General features: G+C 40.8%; 2 protein-coding genes across 2 annotated transcripts in view; both read left to right on the plus strand.

Annotated features, from left to right (window-relative positions):
* Positions 1–23,949, plus strand: part of RPS27A (ribosomal protein S27a) — a 488,879-nt gene that overhangs the window by 114,818 nt on the left and 350,112 nt on the right. The gene's annotated exons all lie outside the window — the stretch shown is intronic.
* Positions 1–23,949, plus strand: part of EML6 (EMAP like 6) — a 237,896-nt gene that overhangs the window by 106,626 nt on the left and 107,321 nt on the right. Inside the window, exons 6-10 of the mRNA XM_012777818.2 lie at positions 465–600; positions 13,062–13,263; positions 16,655–16,792; positions 18,826–19,082; positions 23,236–23,448. Coding sequence (XP_012633272.1) covers positions 465–600; positions 13,062–13,263; positions 16,655–16,792; positions 18,826–19,082; positions 23,236–23,448 — 946 coding nt within the window. The remainder of the gene's footprint in view (positions 1–464; positions 601–13,061; positions 13,264–16,654; positions 16,793–18,825; positions 19,083–23,235; positions 23,449–23,949) is intronic.

The raw sequence follows: 23,949 nt of genomic DNA on the forward strand, positions 1-23,949 counted from the left end.
AGTAGCTGAGACTACAGGCATGCGCCACCATGCCTGGCTAATTTTTTCTATATATTTTTAGTTGGCCAATTAATTTCTTTCTATTTTTAGTAGAGATGGGATCTCACTCTTGCTCAGGCTGATTTCGAACTCCTCCTGATCTTGAGCAATCCTCCCGCCTTGGCCTCCCAGAGTGCTAGCATTACAGGCGTGAGCCACCGCGATGGCCCAGAATTTTTTATAGCCTGCCATCAGTTTAATTAATGGCAAAGGAACACTTGAACTAGTTTGCTTTGGTAGTAATTGCGATTATTTTTAAACTTAGCTGAGATGAAGAGTATTATAAATGGCTACTTGGTCCATTGTCAGTATTGCAACAGAGAACAGGGGCTTGTTTTTGTTTTGCTGTTTTTGATCATTGAGATTCAACTATACTGACTATCTAGAATGGTTGCAACATTGAATATTACCTACTTAACCAACAGGCTGGAATCTTTAGCATGTATGCCTGTGAAGAAGGCTTTGCCACCGGTGGGAGAGATGGGTGCATACGACTGTGGGATACTGATTTCAAACCAATAACCAAAATTGATCTCAGGGAGACAGAACAAGGATATAAAGGTAATATATGTATTAAAATCTGTCCATAACTCTGAGCATGAAATATAATGTGAAGTTCTATATTTGTTTCTCTGTACCCCCCCTTATTTTATAAAGGATTTAGGGTAGTTTACATAAATATACTGAAAACAAGATAAAAGTATGTTAAAAACAAATGGATACCCTCTTCCCTAATCCACACAAAAGTATCTGTATGAACCAGCAATGCTGTAGCAAAGATAAACAACAACATGGTATGACGACTGAGGTTTCCTGGGAAATGGGATTTTTAGTGATAAAACTGAGAAGTTCCAGACAAGTTGGTCACCCTAAACGTGACGGCGTCCAGCCTTTGAAAACAAAAGAGAGGATAAATAAGGCAAAGATTATTTCTAAAAAAAAAAAAAATAGCTTTAAAGCTGCGGCTACCATACTAGTAGGGATTAAGAGCGTGGGCTCAGAGTCAGGGGGCCTGGATTCCAATCCAGATCTTACTATGATAGATATGAGACCTTGGTCAAATTTCTTAACATCTCTGGGCTTCTATTTCCTCATCTACAAAACGGAGGTAACACCAACCTTCTAAGGTAGTATGAAAATTAAACATACTTGTGAAGTGCTTAGGATAAGTCATGGCATGTAGTCAGCACTCGTGTTGGCTTTTACTACCGTATATACAGCGTGTATAGAGGAATACAGAGCAGTTTATTTACATCTTTTTAAAATTCTCATGATAGGCTTGTTTTTTTTTTTTTTACAGATAAAGAATTTGAGGCTGAGAGTAGAAAATGTAAATAGGAAAGATTAGGAAATTAAAATAGAAGATGTAAATGGGAAAGAGAAGACCAAGTCGCAGCTGTGTTTGTACACTAAGCGGCAGTGGGGAAGTCCTGTCCACTCTCACAGGCGGGCCACAGGCCTGGCTCTGGGCTCCTGTGGTCTGTGCTGAGGGCAGGGGGCTCAGTACCATGAGTTGTGGCGTCCACAAGATGGAAACTTACCCACCGATCAAGTGAAGGGGAATCTTTCCTGGTGCTGAGATGAGCAAGATACTTCCTGATAGTCTTCTTAGAGGAGGATCCTGTAATGTAAGCCACAGGGTCCTCAAAAGGCCTGAAGTGAGCTGTTACTCATCAGTGGTTCTTTATGAAACCCCTCGATGTGGGCTGATTGATGGTAATATTGCTGCAGGGGTGGTTCCATGGGCCAAATCGAGCGGCCGTGGGTGGCACACTCTGCCTGCCTTGGGTAGATGTCAGAGGACTGAGGGAAGAAAGCAGGGACTACATATCCTTCGGGCTACCCTCATTAAATAGCATTGTTTTCAACCAAACTTAAAAATTGAGTGACAGAGAAGTGAGCTGAGTATTGAACTTCCTATTTGTACCTGGAGGCCAGCTTCTGTCTATATCTGTGAAATACAAGAGGTACACTTACTGTTATACTCTTACGGAAGCTCAGGATCCTGGTGTGGATATGTTCCTGAATGCCAGGCACAGAGGTCGTCCGCGTAGGAAAGTTGTAGGATTTGATGCCCACCTCAATGTGTCAACAAGAGAGATGACCAAGTCCTTCAGGCCACAGAATGAAAGGCTCCTGCGTGAAGTGTTGGTAACCAGCACTCTGGGAGCTTTGAGCCTGGTGGACGGGGCTACGCTGGAACCTGGCTGTGAATGGCCCTTGGAGGTGCTCCTTTGACCTCAGCTGGGCCTTGGTGCCATCATCCCACTGGAACCGGGAAAGACACTGTCACATTCAGGAGCCACTTTGCACAGCTCAAAACAGGGAGAGATCCTCAGAGCAGGCCCCTGCGGTGTTCTCTTAGGCCTGCTAAGACCGGGGCCACCTTGCCGCAGGGATGGGCTCTCGAGGCACGTGGAGGTGTGTGCCCCAAGGCCACAGTGACATAGGAGACCCAGCACGAGCACAGGAGTTAATATACAGCACTTGAGGAGGACATTAAAAGAAATCGAAACATAAATAGCTTTCTGGCTCAGCTTTCCCTTCAGCCAGGTGGTGCTATGCCCTTGTTCGTTGAGCATTTGTCAAGAGTGTGGGGTGAAGGAAAGAGGGTGGGAAAGAACAGAGGGAAGAAGGCAGAGTGGACAGAAGACGTCCAGGTTTCCTTTGTCCCACCCCTGAAGAAAGTTGTGGCCTTCTGGGTTACCTGCTCTTGTCCTCAAAAATGGAAACAAAGTATATTTGAAAGGAACAGATTCAGGCAAAGCACAGTTAGAACTCCTTGCTCTCTGTTTGGACATAGAGTTACATGTATGGACGGGTTTAGTTTTAGAAGAACTTCTTGATATAAGTGAGCTTTCTTCCATGCTCTTGCTGTTCCCGTTTGTGTAACAATGACTCTTGCATTCATTTCCATGGAAATACAGTGGTTTATCATTTTTCTCAAACAAATAGCTTTCTAAACAAATGTAGCAGGAAAATTAATCATGGCCATGTCCCAATTCCCATGACATGGGACTGGTAGTTTTCTGTGTTTTTTAAATTTAAAAGTATTACTTACAGATAAGAAAAAAATTAACTGCTACTTACTAGCATTTGAGAATCTAAGGGTATATACAGTCTATATATAAAGATCACACTTGTGCTACCTGTAAAGACTTCTGCTTCTCCTCTAGACTTCTTATAGAAGATTTATAAAAGGAATCTGGCAATTTCCAAGTTATTTTACGAAAATCCTCATAGGAGTCACATATGTTTAAATGAACTAAGATGAATACTAAGCTCAGGAAAAAAATATTATGGCTTGTTATAAAGAGATACTATTAATCAATTCTGTTAACATCTGTGTAGTCGAGCTTGAGCTAATTAGGACATTTGACTTTGAGTATAAACAATTAACCCTACTTTAGATTGAGGGTGAGTCACCTTGGAGATGGGTCATGCTCACATCAGCAAGAATCAGTAGGGCCAGATCTGATTCTCAGGGCTCCTTCCCATCTTCCCAAGGCTTACGCAAAGAAAATAGCCCTCACGTAATGAGGAGGGCCAGTCCTCAATCTGGGAATCATAGCGCTTTATTTACACCAGTGACTTGTGCATCTTTTGTGACTTACCAGATTTTGCTGAATGCTCAAACCAGAACCAGTTTCCTTTAGTGACAACGACATGTTAGGATATAAACCAATGACCTACTTCATCCAGGATCCTTTACCTGCAATTCCTTTGGTTCAGAACACCAAAATATTCTTTATAACTAAGTTGGCAGCAAAGTCTGCCCTGAACTGGTGTGAGGCTATTCAGTATCTTCATACATGTGACTATTCCCACATTTCATTGCAGAAATAATTGCTGCATCAGACCCAACTGGACGTATTATGAGTCCAAAATCCAAATATTTCTGACTTCTAAAATGCACTTGGCACCAAAGGATTTCAGATATACAGGATGGTGGACCTCAGTATATGTTTCAGTGAATATCAAATTCTGGGCTTTTCGAGCTGGCAGAGACCCTGGATGTCACCAAGTAGGACTCTCTCACCTGCTAGTGGAATGAGGCCCAGAGTCACACACAGCATGGGGCTAATTGTAGGCTTAGGGCTCTAGCTCATATCACACACCAACCTTACTAACAGTACAGTTTGAGTCTGCTTATTTTAAAACAAATTTTATGACCTGGATAAAATAATGAAGCTTAAATAACTTATAGTGGTGGAAAGAAAAGCCAAAAATAATTCTCAAAGCAAGTTGATCAAAATGAATTACTTCTATGGTGACAACATACTTTGAATTAATGGCTAAAAATGATTATGTCTAAAGGAATATAGTAATCATTCACACAGTATAAGATGTATTATTCATTTACTTATCTATTCAGTAAACATTTATTAAGCATCTGAGTGCCAGACATGTGTGCCTAGGAACTAGATAGGCAGTTCTAAAAAGTGTGTTTATGTCATTGTTACATGTTATTGGGGGGCAGGGGGTGTTGTGTGTGTTAACTACAACACACATTTATTAAATTGTTGCTGTGTCTAATGAACTATGAACTCTGAATCCAGAGAGACCCTGCATTAGGTCAATCACGGAGCAGGGGGCAGAGGCTGAAGTCCCCAGGATACAAGATGCCCAGCTTAGACTTGTCACCATTTCCACTGCCCCCTCCCGGTCTGGGCCACCATCATCTTTCACATAGATCACTATAGTTGCTGTATAACTTTGCGTCCCTGCCTTGATCATGTTCTATGCACAGCAGCTAGAGGGATTGTTTGGACTTTACAGGAGCCAGATCACATTATTCCTTCCTTCCAAACCCTGCAATGATTTCCCATTTGTCTTAAAGTCCTTATGATGGCCTGCCACCCTCCTGCATCCTCTGCTCCTCCCTGGCAGCTCCTGTTGCCTGCAGTGCTCTCCCCCGGGTTCTGTATGACTGCTTCCTTCTTCTCCTGCAAGCTTTGCTCAGATGAAGCCTCTCCTGATGACCTTTTTTAAAAATTGCAACCTACTGTCTCTGCTTCCCTGTGCACTCCTGGTCCCCTTCTCTCCCAGGTCTAGTTTCATCTTGTAATACACAATATTAATATAACATATGTATTGTGTTTGTGCCTATGTCTGTTTCGGCAAGGTGAGGATCTCTGCTCACTGATGCCTCCTAAGCACTCAGAATGGTGCCTGGCACGTGCCGGAGCCCTGGAAACAGCTGTCAGATGATGTCAATGACTGAAGCGTGTGTGGTACGACTGGAGTGTAGAGCCTAAGTGCAAGTGACGAGGATGCAGGGGGAGGAGCAGATAACTTGGTTCCTTTGTGTCAGCCCATGGTAGTCAGGCTTGACCCCTAAGGGCCAGCGCCAGGAGAGCACAGAACAGGTTTAGGGAGGGGAGTGGCGTGGTCAGATCTCCACTTGGACAGCTCTCCCCACCCCAGAGCAGAGAGCGGACTGGGGTGGGACAGGACTGGAAGGGGAAGCCCAGGCTATTCTTCCCCACCGTTCATTTTTCTATGATTTTTCTTCCTCAGAGTACGTTGAGGGTCATATAGTCCAGCAATTCTCAACTAGGCGTGACTTCTGTCTCTTAGAGGACATGTGGTATTGGAGACATTTCTGATTGTCACAGCTGCAGAGGTGCTACTGACATTTGTGGACAGAGGCCAGCCATGCTGCTAGGCATGTTGCAATGCCCAGGATAACCACCCCAAATGGTGGTGGTGAGGCAGTTGAGAAACCCTGGGATTGAACATTCAAAAAACCAACTCTTAAACCTGAGCATGCTCTGGCTTACAATAGAAGCAAAACAGGCACATCCTATTGTTCCCCTGGCTCCTTGAGTGGCTTAATTACACACCTCTCGGCTCCCTGTCTCTGCCACCATTCTCCTTGTTTGCCCACTGTCTTCCTCTGGGCCTTGTCTTCCTGCCTCATTGTCCTGCTGAGAAGGTGGAGGAGCGTTGAAGAGGCATGTGGCTTGGGAGCTGGGCACGGTGGGTGGCATTTGCTCAGGCTCCACGTGTGACATGTATCAGACAAGTGGAAGGCTGACTGGCTTGTTCTGTAGTAACTCCCCTGAGTTAACGTTCCTGTAAACGCTCCCCTGTAAACGTTCTTCCTGAGTGGGTTTGGTTGTGTGTTCCCATCTTCTGATACCTGTTAGGCATGCGGACCCTTGAGAGTTCCTGTAGCTAAAGGATTTGGGGTCCTGTGGAGTAGGTTTGTAATAATTGGGGATTTTGTAAAGAGTAACTTTCACCGTGAATTCTGCTGGTGACCTTCAGGCAGAGAGCCCCTGCCCGGCCTGCGGTGCGGCCCCAAGACTCGGGTGCAGCAGCTCCCAGTACTGAATGCTGGCTCTGTGGCAGCCTTCGTGCTGAGCACTCCAAGCACGGGGTCCCACCCAGTCCCCAAACAGCCCTGGAGGTCCCCTGGCAGGGCAGCTTCTCGGGCCTGAGGCCTGTGCAGTCACACAAGGCCCTCTGCTCAGAAGGGCCCTGGGTTGGCTGAGTGCTTTGCTGTTGCTGCCTTGAAATTCTTCACCATCATTTAACAAGGAGCCCCCCGCCCCCCCATCTCCATTTTGTGCTGGGCTCTAGAATCACCTGCGCTTGTGCATCCTGGGGGAGATGCGTGTCTTCCCTCCCTCTCCTTTCTTTCACGTTCCTAAACTCTGGCTGCAGCGTTACCTTTAGGGTGTCTGCCCAGGCCCCAGACTCTCTAGGTGGCCTCAGCCACCCCCTCCCGAGGGTTCGTAAGGGGAAGGGATTTGGAGGTCCCTGCTGTCTTTCCACACCCACCTCGAATGTTCCTTAACTCTGAGAGAAGTGTCTCTCTCCATCTCTTGTTACCTTTTACCCCTTTCACCCAAGGTACTCCTTGGTTTTGCTTCCTTAATAATGGTCAATCTGTAGGGGACAGCCGTCACCCAGTCTTGTTGAATCTTTGGTACAGTGCACTGGGCACACCTTCACAGGGAGAAGACAGGGAGTGGTTCTCAGTGCTGAGAAGGGCGTTTGCTACAGACTTAAACTGCCCGGATCCTCATTTTATTTCTATTGCTTGCTTGCTCTGTGACTTTAGGGAAGTTATGATCTTTCTATACTTTAATTTCCTCACTTATTCAACAGGTATTTACTGGCCCCACCTAGGGCCCAGTGCTGTCCATGGGGTTGATGGTGATACCACCTTCTAAGTGGTCAGAGCATGCGCAGGGCTGTGTAACGTCAGTGAGGATCTCCCCCTGCCCATTTCCTGCAGGGCTTGCTTGTTTGACTCAGACTCCACTTCTCAGAGTTGCACTGTCTTTTTACTATTTGCTCATCAGGGCTTAGGCTCTCTTACATACTGAGGCAGAGTTTGCTGTCATGTGACCGAAGGACTGTTTTGTTAGAATCACCTGGTGGCACTGCCTGCCTCTCTGAATTTTCAACAGTCTGACTGAAGTCTGAGAACATGCTAGCTGAGGAACGGCTTGGTAGACAGTGGTTCTCAGTGCTGGGGAGCTAAAATAACTACGCTGCGCCCCTCTCCAGACCAGTCTACAGGTATCTCTGGGTGGGGTCCAGGCATTGGTAAACACTTTCCGTGTAGATTCTATGCTCAGTGAGGTTTGGGGACAGCTGTGGATAGTCTTTTACCATATATCAGGCCTTGCAGCACCAGGTTTAAGAACAATATCAAGTACCAAGCCTTTCCCTACTGCCAGTTTCCCCCTCTTGGGCCATATAATTGGGAGAAAAGGCTATTTTCTTCCCTAAATAGTTTATTCTCTCATTGTGTATTGGAACATAGCGTTGCCTTCTGCAACTGTGCAGTGCCAGCAAATCAAAATTATAATAGCAAATAACAACAAATCAGTTGTAACGCAAGGAAGAATAACTATCTTAATTATATTAATTTGCTAAGTGCCAGGCACTGGGTCAAGCTTTACTCCATTGAATCCTTACAATGCTATGGAGTGTAAATGTTAATATTATCTCCATTTTACAGATGGGGAAATTGAAGATTGAAAGATTAAGTAGCTTGCCATCTCACACAGCTGAACAGGGCCAGTCGATGTACTTAACCATTCAATAAACAAGAAAATAAGTAGTATCCTTTAGTAATGAGGTCTGTTTGTTTTCATGGACTACATCTCCCCATGCCTAGGCCTCAGGACCGTGGCAGAGGGGATTAGAAGGATGCTGGTGTTCTTTTGGGTTTTTGTTATTGTGTGTGTTGGTTTTTTCCTGCTCTCTGGTCTGAACCATGTTTGGTCTTGGGCTTTGAGCATTAGGCTTAGATGGGTGGTTTGCTCTCTACTGCCATCTGCTGGCGGTCTGTACCGAGCACAGTGCAGAGCTCCACATTTGTCATAGCAAGTACCAGAGGCCATGGTGTCCAAATGTGTACACCTTGACAGTTTGGCAAAATGCCTTCAGTTCATACTGTCAAAAGTAATCATGACATGTATTTTTCAAGAAAAAGGGCATTTCTGATGCCTTAAATGCGATTAGTTTTTTCTGATTTCTTTTTTTTTCCCCTGTTGGTGAATTTCTAAGCCTGTTGTAAATACTAGCTTATTTTTCTGACTTCCAGAGGCAGAAGATAAAGAAAACAGAAGTTTAATTACTTCCTAATCCAACAGTTTGGGCATGGCTTCCCAATCCACTGGGGACACCATGATTACATTCCTGTTCTCTTCATTTTTGTCAGAAAAGTTAAAACCAAGCCTGGATAGATAGGAGAAGTGAATTACTGCAGAACCGTGGCAGGGACCTGTCACTGAGCACGGTCTCTCCAGAGTGTGCCCAGAAGATCCATGCAGCTCTCTCTGCCACTCTTGCATTCGGAAGAACAATTAGGTTTAGGGATGATGTTAGAAAACTTGACTATAGTTTCTACCTACTGATGTATCTTCAGGAAGTAATTCCTGTTTAAAATGGTTACCTTGGGAGTTACCCAGTTTCGTATCTGTCATCTTGTAGATGGACCCCTGGGGTTGACTTGTGATGTGACAAAAGACAGTTTATCTGTTTGAAGAACTGAGTGCGATATGGAGAAGAGACTGTGTTGGTCTCTAAGAGAAAATGTTCACAACTCATTAAGTTTATGTTGTAAACAATGTAGCAATTCTCTCTCTCTCCTTCTGCCCATATTCAGCCAGAAATAATGCATATCAGTTTAGCCTCATTGCCTTTGACAAGCATAAAGCTTACACTTCACTTTATACTCTCCTTACGTTGGTGGTTAGTTCAGTGGAACCTTTTTTCAAATGGAAGCTCCTATAAAACACATACTGTGAGGTGCTGAGGGAAAGGCAGCAGTAGGACCCTCAAACTCCTGCTTCTTGGTCTCTGATTTCCCAGCTCTCTCCTTGCCAGGGCCCTGGAGCTTTCTTGAGGAATCCAAGAACTCCTGGGACACAGTCTGAAAATGCTGGGTGCCACGTGATTTCACTGGCTCATCAGTCTGATCCGAGTTGGAAGGTTCATCTTTGTTCCTGAGTCTTTTTAAAAAAAACAAAACACCCAAAGCAAATGTTTTTTAAATGTTAACAGTTGTCAATTCCAGGTGGTGGGTTGTTTGTTAAAATATTCCTTGTACCTTCCTGAATTTGTTCCCGCAAATAAGGTTAAAAAGTAGTGGGGGTGGTGGGGAGAATAAACGTTTGTACACTGGACCAAATACAGCACCAGGTCCTGGGGAGATGTTTTTTTTTCTTTCTTTTTTTTTTTTTTGAGACAGTGTCTCACTTTGTTGCTCAGGCTACAGTGAGTGGCGCGGTGTCAGCCTAGCTCACAGCAATCTCAAACTCCTGGGCTCAAGTGATCCTCCTGGCTCAACATACCGAGTTAGCTGGGACTTACAGGCATGCGCCACCATGCCCGGCTAATTTTTTGTGTATATATTTTTAGTTGGCCAATTAGTTTCTATTTTTAGTAAAGACCGGGTCTCACTCAGGCTGGTTTCAAACTCCTGACCTTGAGTGATCCACCTGCCTCTGCCTCCCAGAGTGCTAGGATTACAGGCGTGAGCCACCTCGCCCGGCCTTTGGGAGAAGTTTCTATTTGCAAGCCATTTGGACTTGGGTGACCAGACCTGCTTTTGGAGGCCAGAGGGAGAATTAGTGTGTTCATGCTTAAAATAAAGACATGGATTCCAGGCCTGCTTGGAAAAGGACAGGGTCTTTAAAGCAATCAATGAAATTATAAAGGGACTGATATTTGAATATTCAATGACAGCTAAAATATATAACACATCACTGAGATATATATGTCTGTATATGTATAGTATAGTATATATGTATAATTATTACTATATATACATATGTATATGTTTATAAAAACTTGGTTGGCTTTTGATATATAGATATCTGCTTATAAATGTCTGCCCCTCCTTAAAATGTAAACTCCACTAGGGCAGGAGCCTGGCTTGTTCACTGTTCAAGCTTTGAGGCTGGGCACATAGTGGAAGCTGAATAAAAATATTTTGAATGAAGGAATGGATACATTGCTATTCCTTCTTTTTTGAAGGTTCTCATTGAGAACAGGGATAGTATCTTTTATTTCTTGGTATCTCCAAGGACTCAAGAAGTATTTGTGACTTTCATGTTTTAGTTCGTTCGTTCATTCAACAATCCTTATTGAACATCTGCTTCATGACAGCAGCCACTGTGCTAGGTGCTGAGGACACGGCAGTAAGTATTAATAAAACTGGTGAAACTCCTGTCTGTCTCCAGCCCTTCCATTCTAGTGAGAAGAAGCAGGCAGTAAATGTAATATGTAAACTACTTGATTTTTTTTTTTTTTTTGCTGATGTTGGAATATTAACTCTCACTACTTTCTGGTAATGCTGAAGGGCAAAGCATTACACCCTTTCTGTAATAAAACTAAAGACAACCCAGCGCCTCCTGAGAAGACAACTAATTCGGTCCCCTGCAGGAGCTAAGAACAACAGGAGAAAATGGGACTATGTTGGCTCATGAGTAGCAACTAAGCCCCCAGAGACGGTGGGAAAGAGGTGACAGGGACAGTGGTGGTTGCTGTGGGGCAGACGGGTCCCCCACAGCTGAGCTGTGGGTCCTGTTGGCTTGCCCTTGTGTCCCGACGGTTTCACCACACATCCACTCTGCCTGTCCTTGAAAGCCCATCCTGATGATTGCAGTGGAGGACATCGAGCAATTGACCATAAACCGGCGTCCTGCTCCTAACGGGGATACTACATCTGCCTGTGGGCTGTCTTCTTCCATCTCAAGACATGTAACAGTGAATTCAGAGCAAGGAGTAAAGACAATTATCTCATGTAAATATAGCCTTATCACTTTAAAAAAAAAAAGCCTTCTGTTAAATAAATGCATTTTCTCATTTGATACTTATAAGATCACAGCGAGATAATAAAAATGAGGATTACAATTAGGGTGTCCATGTACCCTAAATTACCCCTTCTGCTGTCCCAGCATCCTATCTGGTTTAGCATTTGTCCTGGATTTTTTTAAGTAGACTTTATTTTTTAGAGCAGTTTTTAGGTTCAAAGCAAAATTGAGCAGAAAGTACAGAGATGTCTCATATAACCCCTACCCCCTACCCCTACCCCCTACATAGCTTTCCCCGATATCGACGTCCCCCACCAGAGTGGTACCTTTGTTACGATGGGCGAACCTACATAGACACTTCATCACCCAAAGCCCATACTTCACGTTAGGGCTCACTCTTGGTGGTGGTTATTCTATTGGTTTTGAAAAATGAATGATGACATGTATCTACCATTACAGTGTCCTACAGGACAGTTTCACTGCCCCCAAAATCCTCTGTGCTCTGCCTGTTTGTCCCTTTGTTCTGGATTTTTTCATTTTGCAATAAAGTATTCTTTGAGTTCTATATTGGAAAATATTTTTGATAGAACTATTTAATAGGTCTTTCAACATAGTAAAACTACTTTCCAGGTCAATATTTCAAAAAACTATGTAAACTTAAATATTTTTAGCTCTTTCTGTTTTTATAGGGGTTCCAATTTGGGTAAATTACATGGTCTCCATAATTATAGTCTATATTTCAAGGGGAGAAAAACCAGTCCCCAGAGAGAAAGAGACTCTTCTTCTATGTTTGGCCAATCAGGCTAAGAGCCGGCGTAGAGTCTAGGTTCCCAGACTTCTGGGGAGGTAACTCATATCTCAAAGCTCATCAGATCCTCACCTTGTTTTAAAGTAGTTATGAAAGTAGGATTGCTTCTGTACTTCTAGCTCAGATGTGAGAAAATGTATCATGTGTAAGTAAATACTTAGCAAACCCAGTAAGAAACAGAATGGACCACAAGAAGTCTCAGGGGTCATGACTCTGGCAGGAAAGCCCAGGGCCTGCCTCAGGATGAAATGTTACTACAGAGGTAGAAGTTTAGACTTAAAAAGAGTTACTATGCTTTTAGAGAAGATTCCATAAATTAAGTTGGCAAAGAATAGCATCTTCATTGACAAATGTTTGATGGTATTTTGAGACTGAAATTGGAGTTCCATTTGCATATTTCTGGGACATAGTACATCTGTTTATCTAGTAGAATGAGTCTAGGTTCTGATCAAATACATACTAAACTTGCTTAATATGGTAATTAACTGTTTTGTAGTATCACCTGCATATAATTTTAACAAATGTTACCATCCTAAAGATCGAACTGATTACTTTTTCATAGCAAATCAGAAGGAAATTATTTCAAAGAAGGTTTAGGTTTTCATAAAGACTGATTTCTCCTCTTGTATTTATTTTGAGATGTAGTATTTAAAACACATGATGCTGTAAAAATACATCGCTATCCTAAGTCAGACGAGAAAAAGTGGTCACTGTTTTGCAAACTAGATCATGATGGAGGTGGGGAAATGTCCAACACAAGGAAGTAACACAGATTTGGGTGTGGAACTGATTCTCCACCTCCGGGAGCCTTTAAGATGTGTTGCATTTGATGCTATCCCGGTGAAAGAGTATTCACATTAGGCGTTTTTCCTTTTTCTGTGAGCACTGTGTGGAGGTCCGCTTTTATTTTACTTATTCGCTGTCGTCAGGCCTGTCCATCCGGAGTGTGTGCTGGAAAGCAGACCGCCTCCTAGCGGGGACCCAGGACAGTGAGATATTTGAAGTGATCGTGCGGGAGCGGGACAAGCCCATGCTGATCCTGCAGGGCCACTGCGAGGGGGAGCTCTGGGGTCTGGCCCTGCACCCCAAGAAGCCTCTGGCCGTGACTGGCAGCGACGACCGTTCTGTCAGGTGAGGCCCCGGCGGTGGCTACCGTCACTTCCCTGACTTCCTGGAAATAGATTTCGTTTGCCCAAATGTGCTTGTTAATTAAGAGAAAGATAAAGCATAGAACAGAATGACAGTTTGCAAATGGAATGTTAAGACATTTAGCTCGACAAGTTGGGTTTCTTAACGTTTTGTTATCTTTTTTGGCTCTGTCTCAAATCATGAAATGCTTTTACAAGTGGAAGTACATGAGTACTGGTTAGGCAGGCTTCCAATTCTCTTTCTAGCCCATCTGTGATGAAACCATATCGCCCCCTGGTACCCTTGGTCCTCTGCAGGGGGGTGCATCGTGATTTTACAGATTTTACAGAATTTAAATTCTTATTTTCAAAATTGTCTCTTGCACATTGGTAAATTATTCTCTGTAAATCCTCAGATGAAATGTTGAGCATTGTTACCACATCAAAGGGGAGTGATGATGCCTGAGAAAATAGCAGTTTTTATTAGGGCCTGAGGTTTCTTCCTGGGGATCATTTGTTGTTCTTTGAGAGCAGAACATTGGGTAAAATGAGCAAAATCAGTATTCTTCTGGTTGTTTTGTGACTGTTGAAGGACTGAATACATGATCTGAAAGTTTGAGATGAAGACTATTAACACTGACTCCAGTGTTTTAGTATTTATTGTTGAGCTTTAAATGTGCTCAACAACAAACAGGCCAGAGACAGTGAGTAGCATGAAAGGACTGATCAATAGATCGAATGGTGACTGAGTCTGGGTTTTAATAGCTAAAATAAAAATATTGTAAACCAGATTAAAGGTCACTGCTTTTTTTCCCCTTTGTCAACCTGAAATAACCAAAAGGTTCAGAATCCAGTTTTAGAGTTTATTCAAGCACAAAGCTGAGAAAATGGCCATTTGGGTAACACAGACTCCAAAGGAAATGGGGTCAGTGCTCTGAAGTTAAAAAGTAGGTTCTTGCTTATATAGACAGAAAAAGAAGTTTAGTAGCATTATAACATTTTCTATACAGGCTGGTTTATGGGTTAAAACAATTTAAGTAGTTATAGTTTTCTTTTCCATATAGCTTGTTTTCATTTCCTTTCCAATTTAAAAGTGTGCTTAACATTCTATCTTAAGACAGTGTGATAACTATGAAATTTTTGTGTGAGAAAAGTAGGAGGAAAGGTTAATCTATAAAGATCAATAGTGGAGAGGGAAGGGGTCTTCCTTGGTGCCTTTCATTATTTACATTTTCTAAAACAATGTAGGTTAGGGAGAAGGCCAATTTATAATAAAAAAAAACCCAAAGATTATAGCTGCCTGTCATGTAACTTAGGCCCAATAACCGCATTCCTTTAAGGCTCAAAATAATTAAAAGTCCCCAACAGCTTAGATTTTGAATTACTTATGTTTATACCCCTTATTTTTATATATTTATGAAACTAATAAAGATATTATCAGCATACTGGCTAATTCTGTTTTTTAGCCTTTAGCAAGCATGAAAGCCTCATCAACCTAAAAAACAGTGAAAACAACTGCCATTGTCTCCTTATGTGGCACAAGTGTTTGTTTGGTTTATACTCCTCTTCTTCCTTTTCTTTTTCTTTTCCTTCCTATACTGCGAGCTTTCCCAGAGCAGCCAAAACAATGCCACCAAGTTATTCAAACACCTGCGAAATTTGATTCATGCCCAGCCACACAGAAGTGATTTTAAGAAAATCCTCAGCTTTTGTATTTTAAGAACTGTGTTGAGGCTGGGCGGCAGTGGCTCACGCCTATAATCCCAGCATTTTGGGAGGCTGATGTAGGGAGGATTGCTTGAGGCCAAGAGTTTAAGACCAGCCTGGGCAACATAGTGAGACCACCGTCTCCTTAAAAAATTTTAAAAGGGAGCCGAGTGTAGTGGCGGATGCCTGGAGTGACAGCTACTTGGGAGGTTGAGGTGGGAGGATTGCTTGAGCCCAGGAATTCAAGGTTGCAATGAGCTGTGATCATGTCACTATACTCCAGCCTGGGCAACAGAGCAAGGCCCTTTCTAAAGGAAAAACAAAACGAAACTGTTGAATTTCAGAATTGCAAACATCCCTGAGGAGCCCTAAGTGCAAGAGTCTGTCTTATTTCCTTTAGCTGTTAGTTTGGCTAAAACAATGCATTTTTACACTGAATATTAAAATTTAGGAAGGGTGAAAGTCATAATTTCTTGAGAAAGATTAGCTTAGCGACTTCATAGGGAAAGCACAGTTTACCGAAGAGTGATGGTTTCTTACTTTGCTAGTAAAGCAAAGCTTACATTGCTTAAAATAGTACAAGGCTAAAAACAGCATGAGGTTATGAATAATAAATGAGGTATTAAGAGCATATTCAGCTTTAGGCTGAACAGTACAGGCTGCCTGAGGGAACTGTGAACTAGTCACTGTGCAATTCCCTATTAAGGGATGTGCCCTGATCCCTCCTGATGGCAGAATGCATTAGGAGAAACTGTGCCACATGTCACATATTCCTGTCCTTCCATTGCAGCACTCTAGGTTGTAGGTGCCCCTGGCAGACATTGTTGTTAATGCGTAAAGAGAAGTCTGTCTTTACAAAAGTGCTAATAGATAGAGGTCAGATACCACAATTGCAATAACCCTTATTTGTGTTTTCAAGTGTTCAGGTTCCCTCAGTTGGCAGTGCCTGGGTTAGGTGTTTCTGGAGCTGGGAACACGTGCAGCCCACGCTGTTGGAAGCTCCCTGTTTGCTGCACTTGCCCCTTGCTCGGCATCTTTCCATTGCCGGGAGCACTGCGAAGTGTCTGCCCCACCAAGCGCAGACCCAGAGGCAGTGGGGTGCCCAGGGAGCTTGTGAGAAGTGACAGCACATGACTGTGTGCAGCCAGCTTGGGAACCATGCTGGGGAGAAGGGTACCATTTGCTCTTTGCTATCTCAGATCCATTTTCCTTCTAGGGAGGCCAACAAATGTAATGTGTATCTCAATCTGTGTGTGCTTAAATAAGTGTTACTGGAAGGGCACTAATTTTTCCTTAAAAGCTAACAATAATGGCATCTAGTAATATGTCATGTAAGTGTGATTAATAACCGTTGGTATAAGTAAAAGACAGTATTTAATTTCCAAAGAGAAAAGTAAGATCTGGTGTGAAGGAGTGTTTAAATTTTCCTTATTCTATGAATTTCAAAGTCTTTGGAAATGTTATTTCATCTTATATGTCTTGCTGGGTGTTTTGAAATGATGAAAATGACCCAAAGATGCTATAAACGCCTTTCCAGATTCCCTGACAGGTCCTGATGAAGGGCACTGGTGTGAAATTAACATGTCTTTTCTCGTTATCACTGTGGTGAGCAGGCCTCCCCGCCTTGGGCTGGCTGATGACTACAAGAAGGTGGTTTTGCTTTGCTTTGACTTCGTTCTTGTACCTAGGCTGTGGAGCCTGGCCGACCACGCCTTGATCGCCCGCTGCAACATGGAGGAAGCAGTTCGCAGTGTCGCTTTCAGCCCAGATGGATCTCAGCTGGCCCTGGGCATGAAGGACGGCTCTTTCATTGTTCTCCGAGTCAGGCACGTACCAGTATTGAAAATAGTATTTACAAATGCTCTTTTGTTAAAAGTTCAGATTCTCCTGGTCATATATAATACGTGCCAAGACCTTAGGAAGAATTCATTTACTCTTTCAAATAGGAATACTAAATATCCACAATCCCCTATCTGTAATTCCAAAGTCCAAAACGCTCTGAAAATTCAAAGTTCTTTGGTAATTCATTTGGCATCACAGCCTAACCCAACAAAGTGATGTGAGGCTGTTCATAGGCTATTAATCTCTTAGTAGGAATATTCATGTGTCATGTGATTTGCTGCAAAAATACTGTGTTTAATACAGGGTGTTACCCCAGCCCCCACTGGGTATTTTACATAATATATTGTATGTGAACCTTTCTAAAATCTAATGAATAATGAATTCCCAAGCACATCTGATCCCAAGGGTTTCGGATAAGAGATTGTGGGCTTTGTAGTAAGCCAAGAAAAGAGGAAGAAAGAATAAAGCAACGTACAACAGCACCAGATGTTTAGAGGTGAGCTTGAGTAAAAGATTTCTTCCACTCATAATTGATACTAAAATGAAATATTTCCCATTTACTAACATCCTCTATTTTTACTGTAAAAAAAACTATGACCCACCCTTGTAACTTCTCTGAATGTATTAGCTCTCTTGGCTCACGTTTTGTGATTATAGAAAAAGAAATACAGCTGTAAATTAAATGCTGCATGTTTTGCACACAGAAAATTTGATATAGCTTTGAAGAATACTCTTGGCACAGTTTATTATACAAAATTCTCATTACCAGCCCCATATAACTCATTACTGAATTGGTGGACAACATTTTCTTTATCTGCTTAGTGATGTGTGAAAGGATGGCTAATTATCAGATATCCTTCTTGATGGATTTCCCAAGCCAAAAAAAAAAAAAAAAAATCCCCATGCACCTATTTTATGACATTATAGTACACTATAATGCTATTAATAAATGATAATAAGCATGAGGGATTATTATGTAGAAGCAAATATTTGGCATTACCTATGCATTCCGTTCATTTTGAAGTTGATGGCACCATCTTTACTGGCTCATGGGACCTGTTAGTCATAACCCTGTCTCATAGTTATATAGAAAAACAACTTCAATGAGCTTTCAAATGTGAGTAGAAATTCTTAAAAGAATCTGATCAGGAAGGATGCAAAATATTCCAGTGATTCAGTGGATTCAGGAATGACTCTTCATAGTGAAAGTTAAATGATTACATAACCATTTAGCATTTAAACAGATAATTTTCTTTTTTGACTTGCTCATTTTACAACAATAAGCTTTAAGCTTAATAGTCACAAGTTTCTTGTTCTTGAAGTTTAAAAAAGATGGTTCATTTTTATGTTTACCCTAATATTTTTACCTTTCTCCATGACATATTTTTAATACAATTTTATTAGCCCCAATTTCTTTTACCAAAAATTGTAGGGGAAAATGTGTAGTTGAACAGGAAAACAAACATGCATTTCTCTTAAGAATCTTTTTATTGATAGGTAGTGTAGATTTTGGGGGGTACATGTGATAATACATTTGTATAATTTGTAAGGATCAAATCAGTGTAATTGGGATATCCATCACCTTAAATATTTCTTTAGGCTAGAAACTTTCAAATTATTCTGATTGTTATTTTGAAATACATAATAGATTATTATAAACTATTATCCTACTGATTATCAAGCACTAGATCTTATTTCTTTCAAATTGTACATTTGTACTCATTAGTCAACCTCTTTTCATCGCAAATATACATTTCATTAAATATTTCTATTTTCACTTTGGAAACCTAAAATATTACTTAAAATGTTTATTTTCCTATTTTCCTGTAAATTTATTTTCCTGTAAATTTTAAATAATCCTATTGTATATATTTCCTCAATAGTTAATCCTTTAATTCCTGTAGGTTTCTTCTCCCTTTCAAAAGCCTTCTTTTCTCTGACACGTGTATTTTAAAACATGACTTGGTTTTCCTATTTCTAGATTTGCTGCTTATCACTTTGCCTTTTATTCCTATAGAGACATGACTGAAGTGGTTCACATCAAAGATCGAAAAGAAGTCATTCATGAAATGAAATTTTCTCCAGATGGTTCTTACCTTGCAGTGGGATCCAACGATGGTCTAGTAGATGTCTACGCTGTTGCCCAGCGGTATAAGAAAATCGGAGAGTGCAACAAGTCCCTTAGTTTCATTACGCACATTGACTGGTCCTTGGACAGTAAATACTTGCAAACTAACGATGGTGCAGGAGAACGATTGTTCTACAAAATGCCATGTAAGTCATGCGGCGGCATTGGATGTTTGCAAAAAGCAAAACTTTGAACCATGTGAAGAAAATAGAGAAGAATGTCATTGTGACCTCAGGGCAAAGAATGTTTTCTGAAGTAAGATCCTCCTCAAATCATGAACTTTCAAAGAAAAGGTTAATGAATTGGACCACATTAAAATAAAAATTTACTGTATAGCACCAGAGACCACGATTAAAATTTAAACACAAGGCATAGACTAGGCATAAATCCTTGCAATTGTTATAATGACAAAGGATTTATTTCTAGAATATATAAAGAATACCTATGGATAAGTGAAAGGAAAAAAAATAGAAAAAATGGGCAAATTTCAAATGACCATTAAATATAGGAACCTTCAGGTATCAGGGAAATGATTAAAACAACAGGGGGTTACACTTCTGCACTATTTAGATTGGCAAAAATCTAATTGGCAAGAAGGGAAAGAGAAACCACAAACACTGCTGGTGGGAGCATGCACGAAGGCATATGCACAAGGATGTTTGTGGTAGCAGTGTTTGTAATAGCCAACAATGAGACATGATGCCTAAATGTTTCATTGAAGAGTGATTAAATTAAATGTGGTACAGTCACATAATGGAATACTATCATAAAGAACTCAAAGACAAATTAAACTGGGGAACTTATGTCAATATGGATAGATCTCAAAATTACAATGCTGAACAAACAAAAAGTTGTACAATATGTACAGTGTACATTTATGTAAAATTTTAGGACATGAAAAAAATTCTATGTATTTATGACTGTATTACATATGTAGTAAATGTTTTTAAAATGCACAGGAGTGATAAACACCTAATTCAGGATATTGGTAACTTCTAAGAAAGAAGAGAGAAATGAAATTGGGGAGAATTAACCAATGGATTTTAACTATCTGTAACATTTTCCTTAAAATTCTGTGATGGCTGGGCGTGGTGGTTCACGCCTGTAATGCTAGCTCTCTGGGAGGCTGAGGTGGGCAGATTGCTCGAGGTCAGGAGTTCGAAAACAGCCTGAGCAAGAGCGAGACCCCGTCTCTACTATAGATAGAAAGAAATTAATTGGCTAACTAATATATAGAGAAAAAATTAGCTGGGCATGGTGGCACATGCCTGTAGTCCCAGCTACTCGGGAAGCTGAGGCAGCAGGATTGCTTGAGCCCAGGAGTTTGAGGTTGCTGTGAGCTAGGCTGATGCCACGGCACTCACTTCTAGCCTGGGCAACAAAGCGAGACTCTGTCTCAAAAAAAAAAAAAAAAAAAAAATTGTGTAATAAAGACAGCATATTAAGATTTGTCGAAATCTTAATTTGGGTGGCAGACATACTTTGTTCACTATGGTAGTCTCTATAATTTTTTGTATGCTTGAAATATTCATAACTTTTTAAAATAGAGAAAATCTTGCAATAGTCATACAATCAACTTTCAAGTATATTTGGAGGTTCATGACCCAAATGGTTAGCCCATTATCCAAGTACTTTCCTGCTTTACCTGTTACTCATGTTTTCTTCCTGCTGTTGGCCTATTTCATTGTTCATCAACACATCTCTAAAAGGTTGAATAAATGGTGATAATGCAAAATAGTCATAATCTGTTAGTGCCTTGTACACACAGTTTTGAATCTGGGTTAGAAATTAATGCAAATGAACTGGAGGTATAATTTGTGGGTTTCAGCTTGCAGGAAATAACACTCCCATTATAACATAGATACTAGGGCGTTGGGGGGAGTTGGCTACATTATCATTAGGAAGACTGGTTTTTGCTAGAATTCCCAAAGAGAACAGTCTATTGAAACTTTGGAAAGGATGGCCTGGGGAGAATTACAAACCACCACTGGGATCAGCTCAGAACCTCAAGACATTTCAAGATACAAGTCCTCAAGATTTGAGGATCATAGCCCTCATTTACTGTGATTGCTTTAGTCCCAAACCTGCATTCTTCATAATTAGAAGCCCTTATTATATGATTATTTGGTGAAATGTTCTCATTGGGATTAAAAAAAACCACAATTTTTATTTATGACTCTAACATAACATTTATAAGAGATTCATCTGACTTACGTAATTGTTGTTAATTTAAAAAAAATTAACGAGGTTTATACTTGAGAAAAAGGAGAGCTTTATTTCTGGTAAAGGGTAGCAACCTATTGGGCGGGCGAAGTAGACAGGCTGGGGAGGTAAAGGCCCAGCTAGAAGCCAGGCACATGTGCCTCAATAAAGAGACAAAAGGGAACAGGATTTTATATTGAGTGGGGTGGTCAAATATACATATTCAACAAGCTATGGGAGGAGTTATGAATATTTATCTCTACTATCCCATCTCAACTGAGAACTCAGTTTTAAGGTGTTTCTGGGGTCCCCTTGGCCGAGAGGGGTCCATTCAGTTAGCAGAGGACTTAGAATTTTATTTTCAGGTCACATACTCATTTAGTACCATTTAGCTTGTAATACTGAAATAAATCATGAATGAGACTCTGCCCTATCAAATTCATCAGCTTACCATTACTAGGGACATATTTCTTTGTCTATTTTCTTTGCTTAATATTATTTTATACATGTTTTTCCCATATGTGGAAAAATATTAAACATGTTTTTCATTCGCAGTAACAAAATTACATCCTGTTGAGTGCTGATCCCGCTCTTCAGTTTATCATTCTATCATTGAGCATTTGGACTTATTTCCAATTTCTTTGCTGATCTAGATGGTGCAGCTCCAAAATACCTTTGTACAGGTGGAATTTCCGAGGCAGGAGAAATATAGTCCTAGGTCACATGCTAAGTTTAAACTTATAAACTCCTTGAGTCTATGGTCTTCTTAATGAATTTTTATGTACTATATAGTACGGTCCAGAATTGTCGAATGCCAGTTTGACAATGCACCACTAACATACAAGGGCATCTATTCTCACAGATTCTTTATCTGAAAATATTTGAGAGGGGAAGTATCAGGTAGCATGCTTTAATAATCTTGATTTTGAATTGTAAAGTTGCGTGTGGCTAGGCATTCTCCCAGACATTTCGTGCTTGTTTCTGTTTCCACCTTCCTGGGCTCTCTGGGACGTCCCCGACCTGTGCAGGTGGAAGCCGGGTGCCGCGGCACACGTTTGGGAACATACCAAGCACAATTGTTGGGACTGTTTTCCCCAACCAGTTACATCTATTTCTTCATAATTCTGTGGATTTTCAGAGTCTAGAACTTTTAAATTTAAATAATAAAATCCAGGCCGGGCGCGGTGGCTCACGCCTGTAATCCTAGCACTTTGGGAGGCCGAGGCGGGCGGATTGCTCAAGGTCAGGAGTTCGAAACCAGCCTGAGCGAGACCCCGTCTCTACCAAAAATAGAAATAAATTAATTGACCAACTAAAAATATATATACAAAAAATTGGCCGGGCATGGTGGCGCATGCCTGTAGTCCCAGCTGCCCGGGAGGCTGAGGCAGTAGGATCACTGAGCCCCGGAGATTGAGGTTGCTGTGAGCCAGGCTGATGCCACGACACTCACTCTAGCCTGGGCAACAAAGTGAGACTCTGTCTCCAAAAAAAAATAAATAAATAAAAATAAAATCCATTAATTTTTTTCATTAATATAGTGAGCCTGCATCTAAAAAAAAAAATCACTTCTAGGCATCCTTACATTTGAAAAATAGAAGTTCATGATGAACTTAGCCAAAGTTTTTTAAACCTGGCAAAATGTTGGTGACTAAATATGATGCCACGTAATTTAATAAAAGTCATTTCATCAGCAATGCAAATAATTACGGTTGAATAAATATTAGTAGTTTGAGATACTATATTTAGTACAATAATTATTATTCTTTTTTGCTTGGTACATGTGAACTTTTGTTACATGCCTAGGGTATGACCAAGTCAGGGTATTAAGGGTATCTATCACCCAAGTATTTAATAATCATTTTCTTTCTGCTTTCCTTCTGAGTTTTAAGTGTGTTTTTTCATTAAACTATACCCCCCCAATCACAAACTGGGTAGAAAGATTAGAATCTGTAGTTTCCTTGATTTATAGAAGTTTTTTTTTTTTTTTTAGAAACAAAAGTTTTAGACCTCTATAAAACAGAAAAATGAATACAGTAAATTGGAATATGCTTTTTATTTAAATGTAACATTAATATTTAAATTGATTATTTTCAGCTGGAAAGCCTTTAACAAGTAAAGAAGAAATCAAAGGGATTCCCTGGGCCTCTTGGACATGTGTGAAAGGCCCTGAAGTGAGTGGGATTTGGCCCAAATACACCGAGGTTACTGATGTCAACTCCGTGGATGCAAATTACAACAGCTCAGTGCTGGTGTCTGGAGATGACTTTGGATTGGTGAAATTATTTAAATTTCCTTGTCTCAAGAAAGGTAAGGCCGTAGAGATGTTCTGTTGCATAAAGGTTTACTCTAGACTGTGTATGTAAGAAAATTAAGGCTTATTTTTCTGGTGTCTATTTCAGCAGATCCTTTATTTTATCCTATATATTTACTCTTCAATAATTTTAAACAGAATGTATTGTTGATGTCGTCTATTCTTGACATTCTAAGACACATGATTTTGCAAAATTGTCAGGATTTGCTAAGTCATTACCATTTTGTGATTCATAAGCCTCATACTTCACATTTCAAACAAGTTGTATTTATATTTGTGTGAATAAATATTTATAATTTATATATATTCCATTAAAATGTCATAACTAGAATTCTTTTATGCTTCACAGCTACCTGTGCTCATACATGGTAAAGCAAAGTAAATCCTTTCAGACATAATTAAATTCTGAAAGTGATTGTTGTGGTGATAATACAATTCTTGGATTCTTTCTTACAGCACTAATTTTGCAAAGTAGATTTATGTAATTGGTGAAATTT

This window comes from Microcebus murinus, chromosome 3 (genome assembly GCF_040939455.1).
Source record: "Microcebus murinus isolate Inina chromosome 3, M.murinus_Inina_mat1.0, whole genome shotgun sequence".
Lineage (NCBI taxonomy): Eukaryota > Metazoa > Chordata > Mammalia > Primates > Cheirogaleidae > Microcebus > Microcebus murinus.